At 38.0% G+C, this 17,548-nt stretch overlaps 1 protein-coding gene across 2 annotated transcripts; it reads right to left on the minus strand.

The window, feature by feature from the left end:
* Positions 1 to 955: 955 nt before the first annotated feature.
* Positions 956 to 8,249, minus strand: CLK1 (CDC like kinase 1). Of its 2 annotated transcripts, XM_061381308.1 has the most exons (13): positions 8,164 to 8,249; positions 7,068 to 7,231; positions 6,566 to 6,794; positions 5,481 to 5,571; positions 5,018 to 5,084; positions 3,796 to 3,912; positions 3,540 to 3,706; positions 2,943 to 3,037; positions 2,730 to 2,859; positions 2,107 to 2,189; positions 1,631 to 1,710; positions 1,436 to 1,526; positions 956 to 1,324 (listed from the first exon to the last, which is right to left on the minus strand). In XM_061381308.1, exons 2-13 carry the CDS (start codon positions 7,229 to 7,231, stop codon positions 1,181 to 1,183), a joined length of 1,458 nt encoding a protein of 485 aa, XP_061237292.1. In that variant the 5' UTR covers positions 8,164 to 8,249; the 3' UTR covers positions 956 to 1,180. The 2 variants fall into 2 exon arrangements, with proteins under 2 accessions (XP_061237292.1, XP_061237303.1); XM_061381319.1 differs by lacking the exons at positions 5,481 to 5,571; positions 7,068 to 7,231; positions 8,164 to 8,249 and having other exon boundaries at positions 6,566 to 6,644.
* Positions 8,250 to 17,548: the final 9,299 nt, after the last annotated feature.

A 17,548-nucleotide genomic window follows, 5' to 3' on the forward strand; every position in this document is an offset into this window, starting at 1 on the left:
CTTCCCAACCAAGGGATCAAACTTCTACTGCATTGGCAGGTGGATTCTTTACCACTAGCACCACCTGGGAAGCATTGTCAATTAACAATACTATTTTGAAAGGAATCTTTTCTGAGCAATCAGGTCTCAACAGCAGGCTTAAGTTTCAGTAAACATGTAAACAGATACGCTGTCATCCACGCTACGTTGTTCCTTCCATTTACAGAGCACTAGCAGAGTAGATTTTAGCCTACTTAAGGACCTGAGATTTCTGAAAAGGAAAAATGAGTTAAGTATCCTAAAACCACCACAGAGAATGGCAGCTTTTACTATTTACATGGTACCACCCAGTGTAGGTACACTGCTACAAACTCAAAAGAAGTGAACTTGAAAACTCTTGAAAAAGACTTAGCAGCATTACTATGTAATTTTTACCCCAGTTCCTTCTGAAATATTTGTATTTAGTCTGTCTTTGCCCGGTTCATAGTTGTCTTTATCATATTTTTTACAAAAGCCCATTTGAAAAGACTATGTATGTGATTCCAACTATTCCAATGATTCCACATTCTAAACAAAACAGTAAAAATAGCAGTGGTTGGGAGATAAACGAGTAAAAATAGTGGTTGGGCAAGGTTAAGGAGGAATAGAGCAGATTTTTAGAGCAATGAAAACACTTTATATCCTATAATGCTTAACACATGAGGGATGTGGATAATGGGAGAGCAGGGGAGAGGCTACCTATGGGTGAAGCAAGTGGTATACTCTTTGTTTGGCTAATCACTAGTTCTTGGTATTCTATAACTTGGTTTCATTACATTTGGTTCAGAGAAGGAAGGTGTAAGTTCCAATGCTGGCAATCCCTAAAATGCAAACAAAGCCAAACATTTCTAGACTTAATGAAAACTCCAGAAAGATATATACACCCATTCTTATAGTAACAGAACATGATGCTAAAAATGAACTCTACAGCTTCATATAAATTTCATAAATATAAGAAAATTTATTCTAAATAATCATTTTATACAGTTAATTACTGAAAAGGACATTCATTACTTTACTATTTACTTAAATGATCCAAACAAAATAAACATAGCAATACAAAATTGCAAGAAATTTACAAAAGCTGTACAAAATAACTTAACATTTAAAAATGGGACTGATACAGTCCATATGGTCTCAAGGGAGCTGTACAATTACAGATTTATGTAGCTTTTTTAAGGGGGTAAAAGAAAGGATGCTTTAAGGCTTCTTTAAGAGTGATCCTTTTAGCTGGTTCATACTCCAACATTTTCTGAATAAGGTCAAAGAGAAGCTCATGTTCAGCATCTTGGGAAAGCATAAATTCCTGAAAGGAGAAGAAATACAGTCAATAGCCTTTTCTACTACCATTTATTTTATTTACCCACCATGAAAGAAACTCAAGGTTTTGATCATTTAAGCAAAGACCCAGGCTTACCTTCAGAGGTTTACAACGCCTTGAAACGTATCTGCCAGCAGAACTATGTTCATCCCAGTCTAATCGATCATGATGGAAATATTTACGTTTCCTAAGAATAAATTGATATCCATTCATGTTTATAATGTTGACAATGAAAACTTAAAAAACATCTAGCAAAGGTGACTGACTGATGGCACCTTTTCTTAAACATACCTGGTTTTCTGTATCATATGTTTTGGTAAAGGCCCAAGAATCCTTTCCATCATTGCCAAATGTTCCTTACTATCATGCGTCTAAAATAATAAAGAAAAGTTATTAACTACCTCTACTTGCACATTGTGTTTTGCTCTTATTTAACAGAGCTGCTCAATTTTTAGTCAATGGATAATTACAGGTCACCAAAGAATGTGATCTCTAAATCAGATATACTTATAGCAAGTTATAACTTACCGGAAAAAAAAAAAAAGCCTACAGAGTACATTCACCATATATTTCTTAAAGATAATTATCTGTAATATTCTTAGAAAAGTTTTAAATAAAACAAATTATGGAGGAAATAGTGTCAGAATTACACATAAAAAGGAAAAAGTGTTACCTAAAATGCACGTATACTTTGTGTTAAAGTGTCCATTCATATAAACAGACAATTTACTTTGGCAAAGCTATTGAAACAGATCATTGTCACTTACTGGAAATACTGTAAATCCAAGGTAATATTCAATAAGAATACATCCTATACTCCAGACATCACATGGCTGGGACCATCCTAAAGCTGCAAAGAAAAGCAAACTGTTGATGAAAAAATTCTCAATATTTCTTACTGTCTTTGATATTTGAGCTGGAAAGATCCTAAAGCAATCACTTAATCTAAGCTTAAACATAACACAATAGCATAGTATGTTAAGAATCCCGGCTCTGGAGACATCTGGTTTCAAGCCCTAAATCAGGCTTACTTTTTTGGAACAGACTTGGGGAAGAAAATTTTAGTCAAAGTCTCCATTTATTAGCTAGTAAAATGGGAGCAAGCTATACCATGCAAACACTAACATAAACTGTATGGAATATAACAGGCACTAAATTATTATGTTTAAAAATCCCATCATGTATTATAAATGTGAAAACTGAAATCTATCAGAATTAACAAATCTCTCAAAGTCTTAAAAGAGTTGACTATTTGGAGTAAATTTAAAATCCTTAATGTGTTTTATTATATTAACCCTAAAATGGAAAGAGAGTCCCACGAACACCCAGAACAGTAAATCTTAAAGTTGGCTTCAAAACAGGTCTCAAAGCATAGTTAAGAAATTCTTACCTAATATAACTTCAGGTGCCCTATAATGTCTTGTAGATACCAATGTACTGTGATGTTCATCATCATATGTTGCACTTCCGAAGTCTACAACTTTAATATCTGGATTTATTAAAGTACGTTCATCACGTTTCTGAAAATCATAAATGATGGTTAAGAAGGCATGTTAAGGAGGCATAAAATATCAATTTCGAAGTATGAATATCAAAGACTTACCATTTTGGGATTATATGCCTCTGTGTAGTCAGACTGTACAAATAAGATGTTTTCAGGTTTTAAGTCTGTGTGAGTCAACTTATTACTGTGCAAAACTGAAAACAAAACAGAAAAAGTTCCCATATTATAAAAACCAAAAATCAAACTCCAAAGCTCTGCAACAAAAATTCTCTGATTTTCATATGTCCAAAGAAGTGGTCAACATTCAATTGCCTGTTAGAAAACCATCAGGGACTAAAACCTACTATACCTTTCTAAAGTTAGTTCACTGAAAACCAACTGTTTAAAAAGTGAAGTAGTATACTGTTGTCAAGATGGTGAGATTTGTCATTCCTTTATTTTTAACCCAGTGGTTCTAGATTATCATTTTTAGCAATCAGAAAGGCTAATCAGTGTTATACAGGATAACATGTTATTATATGCTGGACAATATGCTTATTTACTGAATGGTATGCAGTAAACTGACCAACAGCTTATTATCAACTGTATCTTTCTCCTACCTACTCTTAAGGCAGTCTACCAAGTAGTGTAGATTTTTTTTCAAATATCCAAATTGGTCATTAAAATCAGTCTCACTCTGGAATGTTAAGTGCTTACAGTTCACAGACTTGCATATCTGGTATGCCATCCTCCTGATATGATCCAGTCGAAAGGGCAGAAAACCATTTTCCTTAATAAAGTCATAAGTACTAAGTCCCAATAGTTCAAACACAATGCAGACATGACCATGATGCTCAAACCACTCCAACATCTGGACACAGCGGCTATAAACATAGGAAAAAACAACTGAGTACAGCCTCTCACAATTCCAATCCACCTGAGGCCATTTCCTAAGTTCTATTTTGATACTTACAATGTACTGCTAGGGTCTGTTGTATTTAAGTGTTCCAGAACTTGTATTTCTGAGCGAGCTGCTTCACAATATCTATCCACATTTTTAACTATTTTTACTGCTACATGTCTACCTCCCCTGTTAAGAAAATTAAGTCCACATTAAAAAAAATAAAGATATGTCCAATTCCATTTTTTACCACTCTTCAAAGTGTCCCACTTCTATTCTGAAGCAGTATTTTGTTTTTCCAATTTATGGTCTGGCATTCAGTTGTCTAATTACATGTAATTACAGACATATAGTTATGTCTAATTATATGTCCAACTTCAACTCAGTGTAAGCAACTAGAATGACCTCTGGAAATATGATAGGGTTGATACAAGTTGCCTGACAAATTTTTTTTCATTAGCCCATCTAACTCATGTGACCTTTTTTTTTTTTGGGGGGGTCTTTTAACTATGTACCAACAGTTCTAATTTAACAATACTGTGACATTATCACCTCAATTTACATTCCAATTAAGACATAAAACAAATATACATGGAGTAGTTTTCTTCCTATAGTACCAGTCACTGCCTAATCTTCATTTGGACCAGGTTGCCAAAGAAGTTGGGAAATAGTGGCAGTAAAATAAAAGAGTGCTAGTTCTTAGAACCTTACCAACCAATAGCAGGAAGCCTCCCCTAATAATTCATTTAGAAAAGCTTTGTCACCCCTAAGGAGAAAGAAACTCAAACAAGAGACAAAAGAAAATTTCTACCGTATTTCAATCAATTGTTTGAAGGGCATGGATAAACTCATGACATTAACCTAGAAAGTGTTTTTAGCCCTAGCTTTTGTTATCAGTATCAGATATGTTACTTTCTAAAAACACAGATTCCTGAAGACTGGTTCAATATCTGGGGTAAGAAGTCTCCAGACTCCTAACATGAAACCAAGGCTAAAAACTAATCTAGAAAAAAACACAGAACTGTGCCCAGTGGGACAACAAAAAAATACCTCTGACACAATAAAAATCTATTCTCAGCTTGTAGAAGCAGCTTACATGCACTATAAACAGCTACTGCTTAAACACAAAGGGCTAGCAACTTTACTGAGCATTTCCTGTATCTAAGATTAAAAAACCCTAAGCTAAAAGGGTATAATGACAACAAATGATTCATGGTCAGATCATATCCTAAAACTAAATGTATTTTCTGTACTGTTCACCTTCCCAAGTCCAATTCCAGATCAAGAAACTTACGCTTTATGATCAATGCACTCCACAACTTTTCCAAAAGCTCCTTCACCTAAAGTATCAACAATTTCATCTAAAAGAGACAAATAAAACTCAGTTATACCAAGAAATGAAAAGAGTTTACTTATAATAAAGGCTATCAAATGCAGATTATTCTAGTTGATGCTACAAATTTCCTTATCACTAGATAGTTCATTGGTCAACACTGCCAAAAAACATATATAACTATTTTTAGATCTAATTTCATTCTTAAGCTACTTTCATTAACTTTGATTTACTGTTTTGGAAGTTCTGTATAACATTAAATTTCTAAAGAAAGCAAAAACACAACCCCCCCACCAAAAGAAATGGAAAAAACAAAACAAACAAAAACAGAGAAAGAAAAAAGATTTCCAAATCCCTGAAATCTTAATCTATAAATAGATTATGTTATCTGAAAAGTTAATAAGTGTTGAAAAATATTCTATACATCTTGCACTTAGTACGTCTCCACTCTGACAGATCAGGTGACCCTCCTCATCATCCTCTACACTCCTGGTTCTTTTCCTTCGGTGACTCTTCTGGAAACGTCAAGTGCGCGGCACCAAGATCATCCAGCCAATCAATATACCCGAGTGAATTCAGGGCAGAATACGAAATTCATTCAGCGGGGAGATATTCAGGCATTCAGATACACGCCAGGCCACAAACGGTTGGCAGGAGCAATTTCAAATTCAGTCCCCAGAAATTCACAGGGCACATAGTTTATGTTAACAGGAGAAAAACATGGCAAGGAACAGATTTTCAGATAAGATACTCAAAGTGGCAAGGTAACAAAACATAATACAATTGTTTTTCTTAAAAAAAAAAAAATGCTTAGTTGTAGCATTCACTGAAACATAAAACTTAAGTTTCTAGTGTCCTAATTTAATGTTGCAAAATTGTAGAATGTAATTATTTACTTGTCAAAAGTAGACTGTGGCCAAATTATAATTTCCTAGCTAATCTAAGAAAACAAATATCGAAACAGTAAATAAAATAAAAATTCTAATGTTGGGGAGAAAAAAAAATTGGCATACAAGAACACTACAGTATTTAAAATGTCATCTGAGCTTGAGCTCCAAATTAACACATAACCAACCCATAATGTTCAAATCTGTTTTTTAGTGATAAAAGGATTAGCCAGAACAAAGGCAATGCATAATCCTCAATCATACAAATATAAAAACCATACTTGTAGGTAAGACTTTCATTTATCAAAGCAAATCAAATTTCTTAAAGTACCATAAAAATATTTTCAGAATATCTTGTAATCCCTGCTATAAGCTAATAGACATTATCTACACTATTTCACAAGAATGACAATTAGTTGCCAATGATTAATAAAATGTTACCATACAATTAAACATGTACTGTATTTCAGGAATTTCCTATCCAATGCACAAAGAATCCTGTAAGTTAAAACTGAGATGACTTCATCTTAAATAGAACTTTCTCAAATGATCAAACACAATTTCAAGTTTTCCTGTTCCACATGGGAAATAAAATTTCCAAAAAATTTAAAAGAGCTCATACCCCATGTGAACAATGATAGGAAGTGCTGTCGTGAATTCTGTGTTTGCTTTTATAACTACTTCTTCCACTTCTACCAGAGGACTTGCTACTATGGTTCTGATATCTGCTTTCATAATCTTTATGTCGATGTCCAGGTTCACATCCTTGACTGTAGTCATTTCTGTATTCATCAATGTAGCGTCGACTATGATAATCTTTCTCATTTAAGGATCTGCTTTCCAGGTAATAACTAGAAAAAGAATTTGTTTTTTTCAATGCTTTTATGTTAGTATCAAATATCCTCAAATTTTCAGTAAATCTCTTAAAATAGTACTCATTAAAATTTTTTTCCCACCAAAAAAAGACTTCCAATTTTACAACCATAGCTGAAAATGGCAATCCATCAGTTATTTTAAGTCAATTCTAGTTTTAATAATGAAAATGTATTCCCCACCAGTTTTACTGAAATCAAACTGACATGTTAATATTGTAATGAAAGTATTTTCCTAAGAACCCTCCTTACCTATCAGATGTTTTAGAGTAATTATATCTGCAGCGCTTGTTCTCCCGTGCACTGCTATGCGATCTCTTCTTTCTTTTATGACTGCCGCTGCTGCTCTTCCATTTTCCATAATCCCAATCTTTTTCATCCCAATCAGGACAGTAACTTCTTTTTGAGTGTCTCATCTACATAAAAAACAAGTTTTCCCGGTTAAGGTGTATCCCACATGTCAACATTTTAATAAAACTCGTCCTCTAAAATTCATCCGAGTTGTGACGTTTCAATTGTTCTTTTAAATCAAAGCTCAAAAGTCATTATTACTCAACTATGAGGGAAATCCTTTCCTGCCGAAACTACAAATTCCTAACAACTTGAAAAAGACGTTATACAAAACGACTTTTCATCAACTACCGATCATACCCGTACTAACACCTGGGCTCGATTCCATACAAAAACAAGCGTCGAAATCAAGACGCTCCAACTGTTCCGAGAAGGGGCGGCAGGAACACCACGCCTAAAAGGCCCGATCACCCGACTTCTCACAGGCTCCTTCAACTACTCCATATTATTCCTGTCTCCTTGAGTTCCTAAACCTAACTTTTGCTTTCACCACTGAGGGCAGACACTCGCCATTTTCCCTCGAGTCGCCTTACATCGGGTCAATGTGTTCTTTTCTTTAAGAACACAGATCCTCAGAAGAGCGTGACTGAGGCACATTCCAGGACCCAAGTCATCGCCAACTTCCCCCACCCCACCCCACCGCCATCTTAGAGCCCGTCCGAGGCCAGCCGTCGCAGACAACATGGCGGCCGCGGACGCCCGAGCTCGGCCCTCCCCTCTTCCTCTGAACGTTCTCTCAAACGTTCGAGAACCTCTGCCCGCCCAGCGAACTCTTCGTTGCGGATCACACAGAAAATCGCAGCGACGGCCTGGACAAAGCTTGGAAGACGAGCGAACCATCTTTCTGCAGCTAGGGGAGAGGAGCGGGCGGCGGAGAAGAAAAGATCACCGCGCCAGAGACTGCGGGCGGCCAACAAGCCTGTGGGAGAGCTTCACGGGCGTTCTCAAGACACAAAAGGGGGTCCCGACATCTAGCCCGCTTCTCCCTGCGTCTTACCGTGTTGGCCAAAGAGTCCAAGCCTAAGGAGGCAATGCTTGCAACACAACCACGGAAAAAAACCAGCTCGCTGCGACAAGCTCCCACGGCAGTATGGAGCTAACAACCGCAGCGTCTGGACGTCTGGAAAACAAGATGACTAGGCAAGCGCGTCTCCGCCTCCGGGTGGGGCGGGGCGTGCAGCCGTGTAGGGCTGAGCTGGTGAGCCTTATGCGCAGGCGCTGGGTAGGGAGCTTAGAGACAATAGGTGGACCGAGGAAAGGCTTTGTCAGCGGCCATTTTGGCCCGCTCTCTGTTCTCTGAGAAAACATTGTGTTGAGTAGAAAAGACTTGTTCATCCTCACTAAAAATTGTGTTCGTGAACACTAGAAATGAAGAAAAGTGGGGGAAGCGGGTACAAAGTAGCGTGTGTCCTGATTGCAACCGCTTAAACTGAAAGATTACACCATTTGCATCAAGTAGCCCGAAATTAGGAATTGTCTGGATTTGGGCTTTTGTTCTGAGACATTTTTAAAACTAGTTACATCTTACGTGACTGAGACCCACGCTCACTGAGGTTAGATTGTAAAGATTTTTACCGAGGTTTTAAAAATCCAAATGTGAGAGCAAGAGCCTGGAGACAGGAAGTGGGAGTCCACAGGTAAGCAACATTTCCGCGTTAAGTGAAGTTTCTAGGGTGAAAAGTTGAAGTAAGCTGAAAGGGGAAAATGGAAGGTTATTAGAAGAAGACCGAATTATCTGAAAACAACTTCTGAATAACAGAAATCAAGCTGCAATTTGAGAGAACAAAGTAACTGCCTATCCTGATCGCCGCCCCTCCTCCAACTTGAAAAAAGAGTTCACGTTACTCCTTCTATACTTAGTGAAACACATAAAATCATCACGCATGAAGATGGAGCATACTTGTGTTTTTTGCACAGGAGAGCAACGTAGATAACCTGCCCGTTACAGATGCAGTACTGTAGGGTAAAGTGATGAAAATGAATACACAGAGGAATTCCAAAAAACCTATGGTGGTTTGCATTTCTTAAGCCTTTTCTCTGAAAATGCTTTAAAATCGTTAATACCTAGATTTCTATATGGGATCAGGATTACTAAATTTAAGGTTAGTGTTTCGCTTGTGAGGGAGAAATTTCTCACAGTAACTTGTGAAATTTGCTGTGAAGTACATGCTTCTCAGCACATTTAAATGTTAACCAAAACATAGGGAATCCCATTCTTTGGAGTATAAGTGTTAATCACATTGTGTTAACACTGAGCATAGGTTCTCACTTAATCCTAACAGCAATCTAAATATGGGTATTAACCATATTCTGCTAATACAGGTCAAAGTTGCAGCAAATGACTGTGCAGAGAGCAAGTTGAGTTCAGTTCAGTCGCTCAATCGTGTCCCACTGTTTGCGACCCCATGAACCACAGCACACCCAGGCCTCTGTGTCCATCACCAACTCCTAGAGTCTACCCAAACTCATGTCCATTGAGTCAGTGATGCCATCCAACCATCTCATCCTCTGTTGTCCCCTTCTCCTCCTGCCCTCAATCTTTCCCAGCATCAGGGTCTTTTCAAAAGAGTCAGCTCTTCACATCAAGTGGCCAAAATATTTGAATTTCAGCTTCAACATCAGTCCTTCCAATGAACACCCAGAACTGATCTTTAGGATGGACTTGCTGGATCTCCTTGTAGGCCAAGAGACTCTCAAGAGTCCTTTCCAACACCACAATTCAAAAGCATCAATTTTTCTGCACTCAGCTTTCTTTATAGTCCAACTCTCACATCCATACATGACTACTGGAAAAACCATAGCCTTGACTAGACGGACCTTTGTTGGCAAAGTAATGTCTTTGCTTTTTAATATACTGTCTAGGTTGGTCATAACTTTCCTTCCAAGGATTAAGCATCTTTTAATTTCATGGCTGCAATCACCATCTGCAGTGATTTTGGAGCCCAGAAAAATAAAGTCAGCCACTGTTTACCCATCTATTTTCCATGAAGTTATGGGACCGGATGCCATGATCTTCGTTTTCTGAATGTTGAGCTTTAAGCCAACTTTTTCACTCTCCTCTTTTACTTTCATCAAGAGACTTTTTAGTTCCTCTTCACTTTCTGCCATAAGGGTGGTGTCATCTGCATATCTGAGGTTATTGATATTTCTCCCAGCAACCTTGATTCCAGCTTGTGCAAGTTAATATGTTTAATTTCTTTAGGAGAATTCCTCATTGTAAAATTGCTGGGTAAAAGGTGAAGAAATCTTGTACTTGTTTTCCAAAATGATTTTAAATTTAACAGCCCATATCTAACCAATTAGTGATTTGAGATATACCCAAAGTTTCATTAATTAAATTAGCTATTTTAGTGTTAATGCATGTTATGGGCTGTTTGAAGGCCTGTGTCTCCACCTCCACACATATTCATAATTTTAAGTCCTAGCTCCCACTATTTCAGGATGTGACTATAGTGTCAACTGGAAAAAATGCACAGTGTAAGAGTTGTTGTTCAGTTGCTAGTTTGTGTCTGACTCTTTGTGACTCCCATGAGCTGCAGCACACCAGGCTTCTCTGTCTGTCCATTGAATCAGTGATGTCATACAACCATCTCATTCTCTGTCACCTCCTTCTCCTCCTGTCATCTTTCCCAGCATCAGGGTCTTTTCCAATGAGTCAGCTCTCCACATCTGGTGGCCAAAGTATTAGAGCTTCAGCATCAGGTGACCAGTGGCTCCTGGGTGGATGATTGGCTCCATGGCTGACAGTGACTCCTGAGCATCGGATTGGCCCCAGGGCAGTCAAAGGCAGCAGTGAGTCCAAGGTGCTGGACATCATCCAACATCACCTCCAGCCTTCCCCAGACCCCCTTCCCAGCCACTCTAGTAGGGCCTTTGTCTTCACTCCTGGCTGCACGTTGACTGACACCCAACAGCCAGTTAAGGTTTAAGCAAGCTCAACAGACACCAACAGTGGGACAGCCAGGGCACCAGGCATGTCATCCAGTTGTGTTGAGTGGCAGAAGGGCATGTCTGCTAGTTAGGACCGGACAAAATATGGTCCACTGGAGGATGGAATGGCAAACCACTTCAGTATTCTTGCCTTGAGAGTCTCATGAATGGTATGAAAAGGCAAAAAGAGAGTTGTGAGTTAAGTTTTATCTGAGGCAAAATACCTAGAGACAGCCTCTCCAGTAGCTCTTAGGAACTGCTCCCAAGAGGTAGGGAGAGAAGTCAGTATTACATATGGTTTTACTGAAAGGAGTTAGTGCCAGAAAGCACGTATCTTGGCAGAAAGTTGTTGCTAGTGACAGAGAGGCAGATGTTTCCATTAATGATTTTAGTGCTTTTCTACATATGAGAAGATGCAAGAAATTGAGCTCAAAAAGTATTTTCCTGAAAATACCTATTTGAAGGTCTGTTCTGCCAGTTTCTCCCAAAGCAGACTCCTTTCAAGGTCAGTGACTGCAGTGGCTAGTGACTTCATTCTTATACTGTAGAACCAGGTGGAAAGCAGCATTTTTCAGTTGGCAGTAAATAGTGTCTTTATAGAGATAATTAGGAGTAAATGAGGTCATCAGGGAGTGGCCTAATTCAATTTAGCTGGTGTCTTTCTAAAAAGAGACTAGGAAACACACCCAGAGGAATGATGAGGTTAAGAAAGGAGATGGCCATCTACAAGCCTCAAGAGTAAACAACTCTGCCCACACCTTGACCTCCCAACTTCTAGTCTCTAGAACTTTCTAGAAAATTTTCTGTTGTTTAAGCCACCCAGTCTCTGATACAGTACTTTGTTTTGGCTGCTCTTAGTGCATAACATTAAAAATTGTTATGTTGGTGGATACTGAACTTCTAACTTTGGTTTCTAATTAGTGAGGTTGAACATTTTCTCTTTTCTCTTGTGACTTGCCCATTCATATCTATTCCTTTTTTGAATGTACAACTCTCTTTTGTCCTATTTGCATTCAGTTAAACCCATTTCATCTTTGCCTTTATCAAGTTTGTAAACTGAGGAATTCTTTGAAATGTTTTAGGTTTTTCTTGTGTATTCTTTAAATAGGCAACTCTTTTACCTATCTGGAATTTTGGTATATCATGTGAATTCTTTTGCTTTTCTCTGTGTCATTTACCAGTTACCCTAACACAACTTATAGAATAACTTCTCTTTTTTAAAAAAAATGATTTTGGATCTTGCTTTTTTAAAAATTTTTAATATTTATTTATTTATGGCTGTGTTGGGTCTTCGTTGCTGTGTGTGGGCTTTCTCGAGTTGCAGTGTGTGGGCTTCTCATTGCAGTGGCTTCTCTTGTTGCAGAGCATGGGCTCTAAGGTGCATGGGTTTAGTGCTCTGAGGTATGTGGGATCTTCCCAGATCAGGGATTGAACCTGTGTCTCCTGCATTAACAGGCGGATTCTTTACCACTGAGCCACCAGTGAAGCCCCTGGATACTGCTTTAAATAAACTATGTATACACTGTTAAGTTTCCCAACCAGGGATTGAACCTTCCTCCCTGCATTGGAAGCATGGATTCTTAACCACTGAACCACCAGGGAAGTCCTACACTATTATTCTAGCCTCATTCCTCACATCTTAACACTTTTAATATTTGCTGCTTTATAAAAATTGGGATTAATTCCTTTTCATATTTTTAAATTTTTCTTATAAATTTATTTTAAAATTATTATATGGAGTTCCCATCACTTACCTGAACCACAGTTGATACAAATTGAATTGAAAAAATGCATCAGTTTTCTTTTCAACCCATTGGTGAAATAGTAACTAATCTATCCACTTTACTAAATTGATTAATAAAAGTTGAGTTCTATGTATAAAAATTTATCTATTTACATGTCTGTTAGCTTCACAGACTGAGCTCCCATGGAGTATGCACCTTTGTCTCCAAACCTGGAAGAAGCTTAATGAATGACTAGTTTTAGTAATTAAACAAATCTTCAGAAATACCCAACATAGAAAGTATAAATGTGTTACTAAATGGATCTGGAAATTTCCAAGTTCAACCAAGATATAAATTTTAACTACTCAATTTGCCATTAACCAAAACGAAAGGTCTGCAAGCCTTCTACTCAAAAGAGAACTCCAAACCAAGATCTAACAGGACTGAGGAATTCTAATGAATTCAGGTACATTTCTACAGCAGAGAAGGTTTCGGGCATAGTTTGTTTATACTATCCCTTGGATTCATCCTACTTCTCTGCTGTGAAACCATGATTATCTGGCAACTGCTGATAGTCTGGGTCAAGGGTTGGCAAACTGTTTCTGAAAGGACTAGATAGTAAATATTCTAGGCTTGCAGGATATTTGGTCTCTGTCACAGTCAATCAACACTGCTGCTGTAGAACAAACAGCCAGACTCCCTGCATAAACATAGGAATGGCCAAGTTCTAAGAAAATGTTACTTGCAAAAACAGGTGCCCAGCCCAAGGGCTGCAGTTTCCCAACCTCTAGTCTAGATGGGGAATCATGTTAATTTCATTTTAAAGAGAATTTGGGTTGATCAGCAACATTCTAGTCTTCTTAGTAGTTTACGGGCTTCCCTGGTGGCCGACAGTAAAGGGCCTGCCTGCAATGTAGAAGACCCAGGTTCGATCCCTGGGTTGGAAAGATCCCTTGGAGAAGGGAAAGGTTACCCACTCCGGTATTCTTGCCTAGACAGTTCTATGGACAGAGGAGCCTGGTAGGCTATAATCCATGGGGTCACTAAGAGTTGGACATGACTGAGCAACTAACACTTTGACTTTCAATATACGGAACAGATATCAATCACCCAACTGCTAATGTGATCAGTAAACCAGTTAATTCAGTGTGAGTGGACAGAAATCAATGTTCTGAGTTTTGATCCTCGCTACCTACAGGAGGCCCATGGGTGCTGTCAATATACTTCCTTATCTGAGATCTTATGGGTACAGCTGAGCAGACCTAAGAATGAGTTCAAAGAACCCAGAAGTTACCATATTGGCAACACTAAAAAACAATGGCACAGTTTGGAATAAAAATTGAGGGAATGTCAGTCAGTACAAAAACATCCTGACAATCAGTAAAATACTCTTAAGGGTGGTGACAAAATTCAATGATATGTTTGGAGAAGAAATATATCAAGGGTAAATGGATTAAGAGACTGTCATACAGAATAAAGTAAGTCAGAAAAAGGAAAACAAATATTGTATATTAACACATCTATGTGGGACAGTGAGTAAAAGCAGAGACCTGATTTTCCCAGTCACATGCTTGTTTGAGGGGTTATGTCCTTAAGCAGGGGGACAAAAAAAAGTCTTATCTGATCTACTGAAGACTTATTTTTCTGTATTCTATCAAATATCTTATAAACAAAGATGTTCACATTAGGTTTACTCTGACAGATGAACTCTATGTGAAAACAGGGTAAAGAAAAAAGAAATTGATAAAATAATATTTTAAATACCAGGTTTATGGAAAGACAATCACTTCAGATTGTGATTGATAACTTATATTCTAGGATAATTAGACTGACTGAAATCAAATCACTGTCTAAACACCTTACAAAATTCTATCACAGAGTCAGAAGAATTCAGACTATTTCATCATTACATATAAACAAAGCTGCAGAAAAATGCGCAAAGACATTTTCTCATTGTATGAACAATGTGAGGTCTTACTGGTCATAGGTTAACTATTTGGTGTATTTTATATTTTGAAATTGCCACAACATTCCTATGGGAAACAACATAGCCCTTATTTTTGTGGTTAAAAGAGAAAAAAGATACAAAGTATAAGAAGTGGCAAACCAAATTCTGACCCAAAAAAGGCCTTAAAACTAATTCTAGAAACTAATGATTAGATTAAAAAGTTGAAACAAAAGTTGAGGGCACTGATATAACTGGCCACTCAGTTTATTGGAACGTACAGGAGACATCAATAGTAAAAAGAGGATAACTGCAAGCTAACTCCCAAACTGCACTTAAGAATCAAAACATTAATTAGATTAGCCATCTGCAGAAATGATACAAAGAAATGTTCTGCATCATTTTGAGGAATACCCAAAGTCTAATCCAGGTGATCTACACAGTGAATAGGACATAGTTCTTGATCAAATCAATGGTATAGTCTGATAAATGACTGATTAAATGAGAAGCCTGATATGGTTAAGAAGGCAGCCTCCATTTATTGGCTACAGAACACTCCTCCACACCAGAAGCTTTACACACACTGTGTCATTTAATCCTAACAAGAGTCATATGGAGGATTGTTTATGAGAAAATTAAAGCTTGGAGATGTTAACTTGCCTAGTTAATAGTAGGAGGCAGAGCTGTGATTCAGACCCAGACCAGGACTCTATAACTAGTTGTATTTTCCAAATGGATCATCTGTAAAACTCTTATCCTGCGTTTGTGTATTCCTTCATTTTAAAAAATGATACACTTTAAAAAATGTTCGGATACCATTTCACACCAGTCAGAATGGCTGCGATCCAAAAGTCTACAAATAATAGATGCTGGAGAGGGTGTGGAGAAAAGGGAACCCTCTTACACTGTTGGTGGGAATGCAAACTAGTACAGCCACTATGGAGAACAGTGTGGAGATTCCTTAAAAAAATGGAAATAGAATTGCCTTATGATCCAGCAATCCCACTGCTGGGCATACACACTGAGGAAACCAGAAGGGAAAGAGACACGTGTACCCCAATGTTCATCGCAGCACTGTTTATAATAGCCAGAACATGGAAACAACCTAGATGTCCATCAGCAGATGAATGGATAAGAAAGCTGTGGTACATATACACAATGGAGTATTACTCAGCCATCAAAAAGAATACATTTGAATCAGTTCTAATGAGGTGGATGAAACTGGAGCCTATTATACAGAGTGAAGTAAGCCAGAAGGACAAACACCAATACAGTATACTAACGCATATATATGGAATTTAGAAAGATGGTAACGATAACCCTGTATACGAGACAGCAAAAGAGACACTGATGTATAGAACAGGCTTATGGACTCTGTGGGAGAGGGAGAGGGTGGGAAGATTTGGGAGAATGGCATTGAAACATGTGAAATGTCATGTATGAAACGAGATGCCAGTCCAGGTTCAATGCACGATGCTGGATGCTTGGGGCTGGTGCACTGGGACGACCCAGAGGGATGGTATGGGGAGGGAGGAGGGAGGAGGGTTCAGGATGGGGAACACATGTATAATTTTTTTTAAATTAAAATTGAATAAAATTAAAAAAAAAAAAAAGTTCCATGGGCAAATCAGTTAGGGAATTCTGAGTGTTCACTGTACTCCAGGACTTCTCTGGGCCTTTACTATAAACACCAGAGGAAATACCTAATGGATTGACTGGCCTCTCTAGGCTATCTATTTACCTTTCCTCTAACTGTACAAAGTAAATAGTTAATGGAAATATTTCTAGGATGTGGAGTACGTTAAGGCTGTATCTTGTCACCCTGTTTATTTAACTTTTATGCAGAGTACATCATGTGAAATACTGGACTGGATGAAGCATAAGCTGGAATCAAGATTGCTGGGAGAAATATCAATAACCTCAGAGAGGCAGATAACACCACCCTTATGGCAGAAAGCAAAGAACTAAAGAGCCTCTTAATGAAAGTGAAAGAGTGAAAAAGTTGATTTAAAACTCAACATTCAGAAAGCTAAGATGATGGCATCTGGTCCCATCACTTCATGACAAATAGATGGGGAAACAGTGGAAACAGTGACAGACTTATTTTTTTGGGCTCCAAAATCATTGCAGATGATGACTGCAGCCATGAAATTAAAAGACACTTGCTTCTTGGAAGAAAAGTTATGACCAATCTAGACAGCTTATTAAAAAGCAGAGACATTACTTTGTCAACAAAGGTCCATCTAGTCAAAGTTATGATTTTTCCAGTAGTCGTGTATGGATGTGAGAGTTGGAGTATACAGAAAGCTGAGTGCCGAAGAATTGATGCTTTTGAACTGTGGTGTTGGAGAAGACACTTAAGAGTCCCTTGGACAGCAAGGAGATATAACCAGTCTACCCTAAAGGAAATCAGTCCTGAATATTCTTTGAAAGGACTGATGCTGAAGCTGAAACTCCAATACTTTGGCCACCTGATTCAAAAAGACCCTGATGCTGGGAAAGACTGAAGGCAGGAGAAGGGGACAACAGAGGATGAGATGGTTGGATGGCATCACGGACTCAATGGACATGAGTTTGAGTAAACTCCCAGAGTTGGTGATGGACAGGGAGGCCTGGCGTGCTGCAGTCCATGGGGTCACAAAGAGTCAGACATGAATGAGCAACTGAACTGACCTGAATAGGATGTGGACTAGATATGGTAGGAGTATGTAATTAGGGTGCTCAAAAATGCCTGGATTTGACACTCAGCATTTAAAAATGAATGTTTATATGAAAATACAAAG

The sequence above is a fragment of the Bos javanicus genome, chromosome 2, assembly GCF_032452875.1.
Source record: "Bos javanicus breed banteng chromosome 2, ARS-OSU_banteng_1.0, whole genome shotgun sequence".
NCBI lineage: Eukaryota > Metazoa > Chordata > Mammalia > Artiodactyla > Bovidae > Bos > Bos javanicus.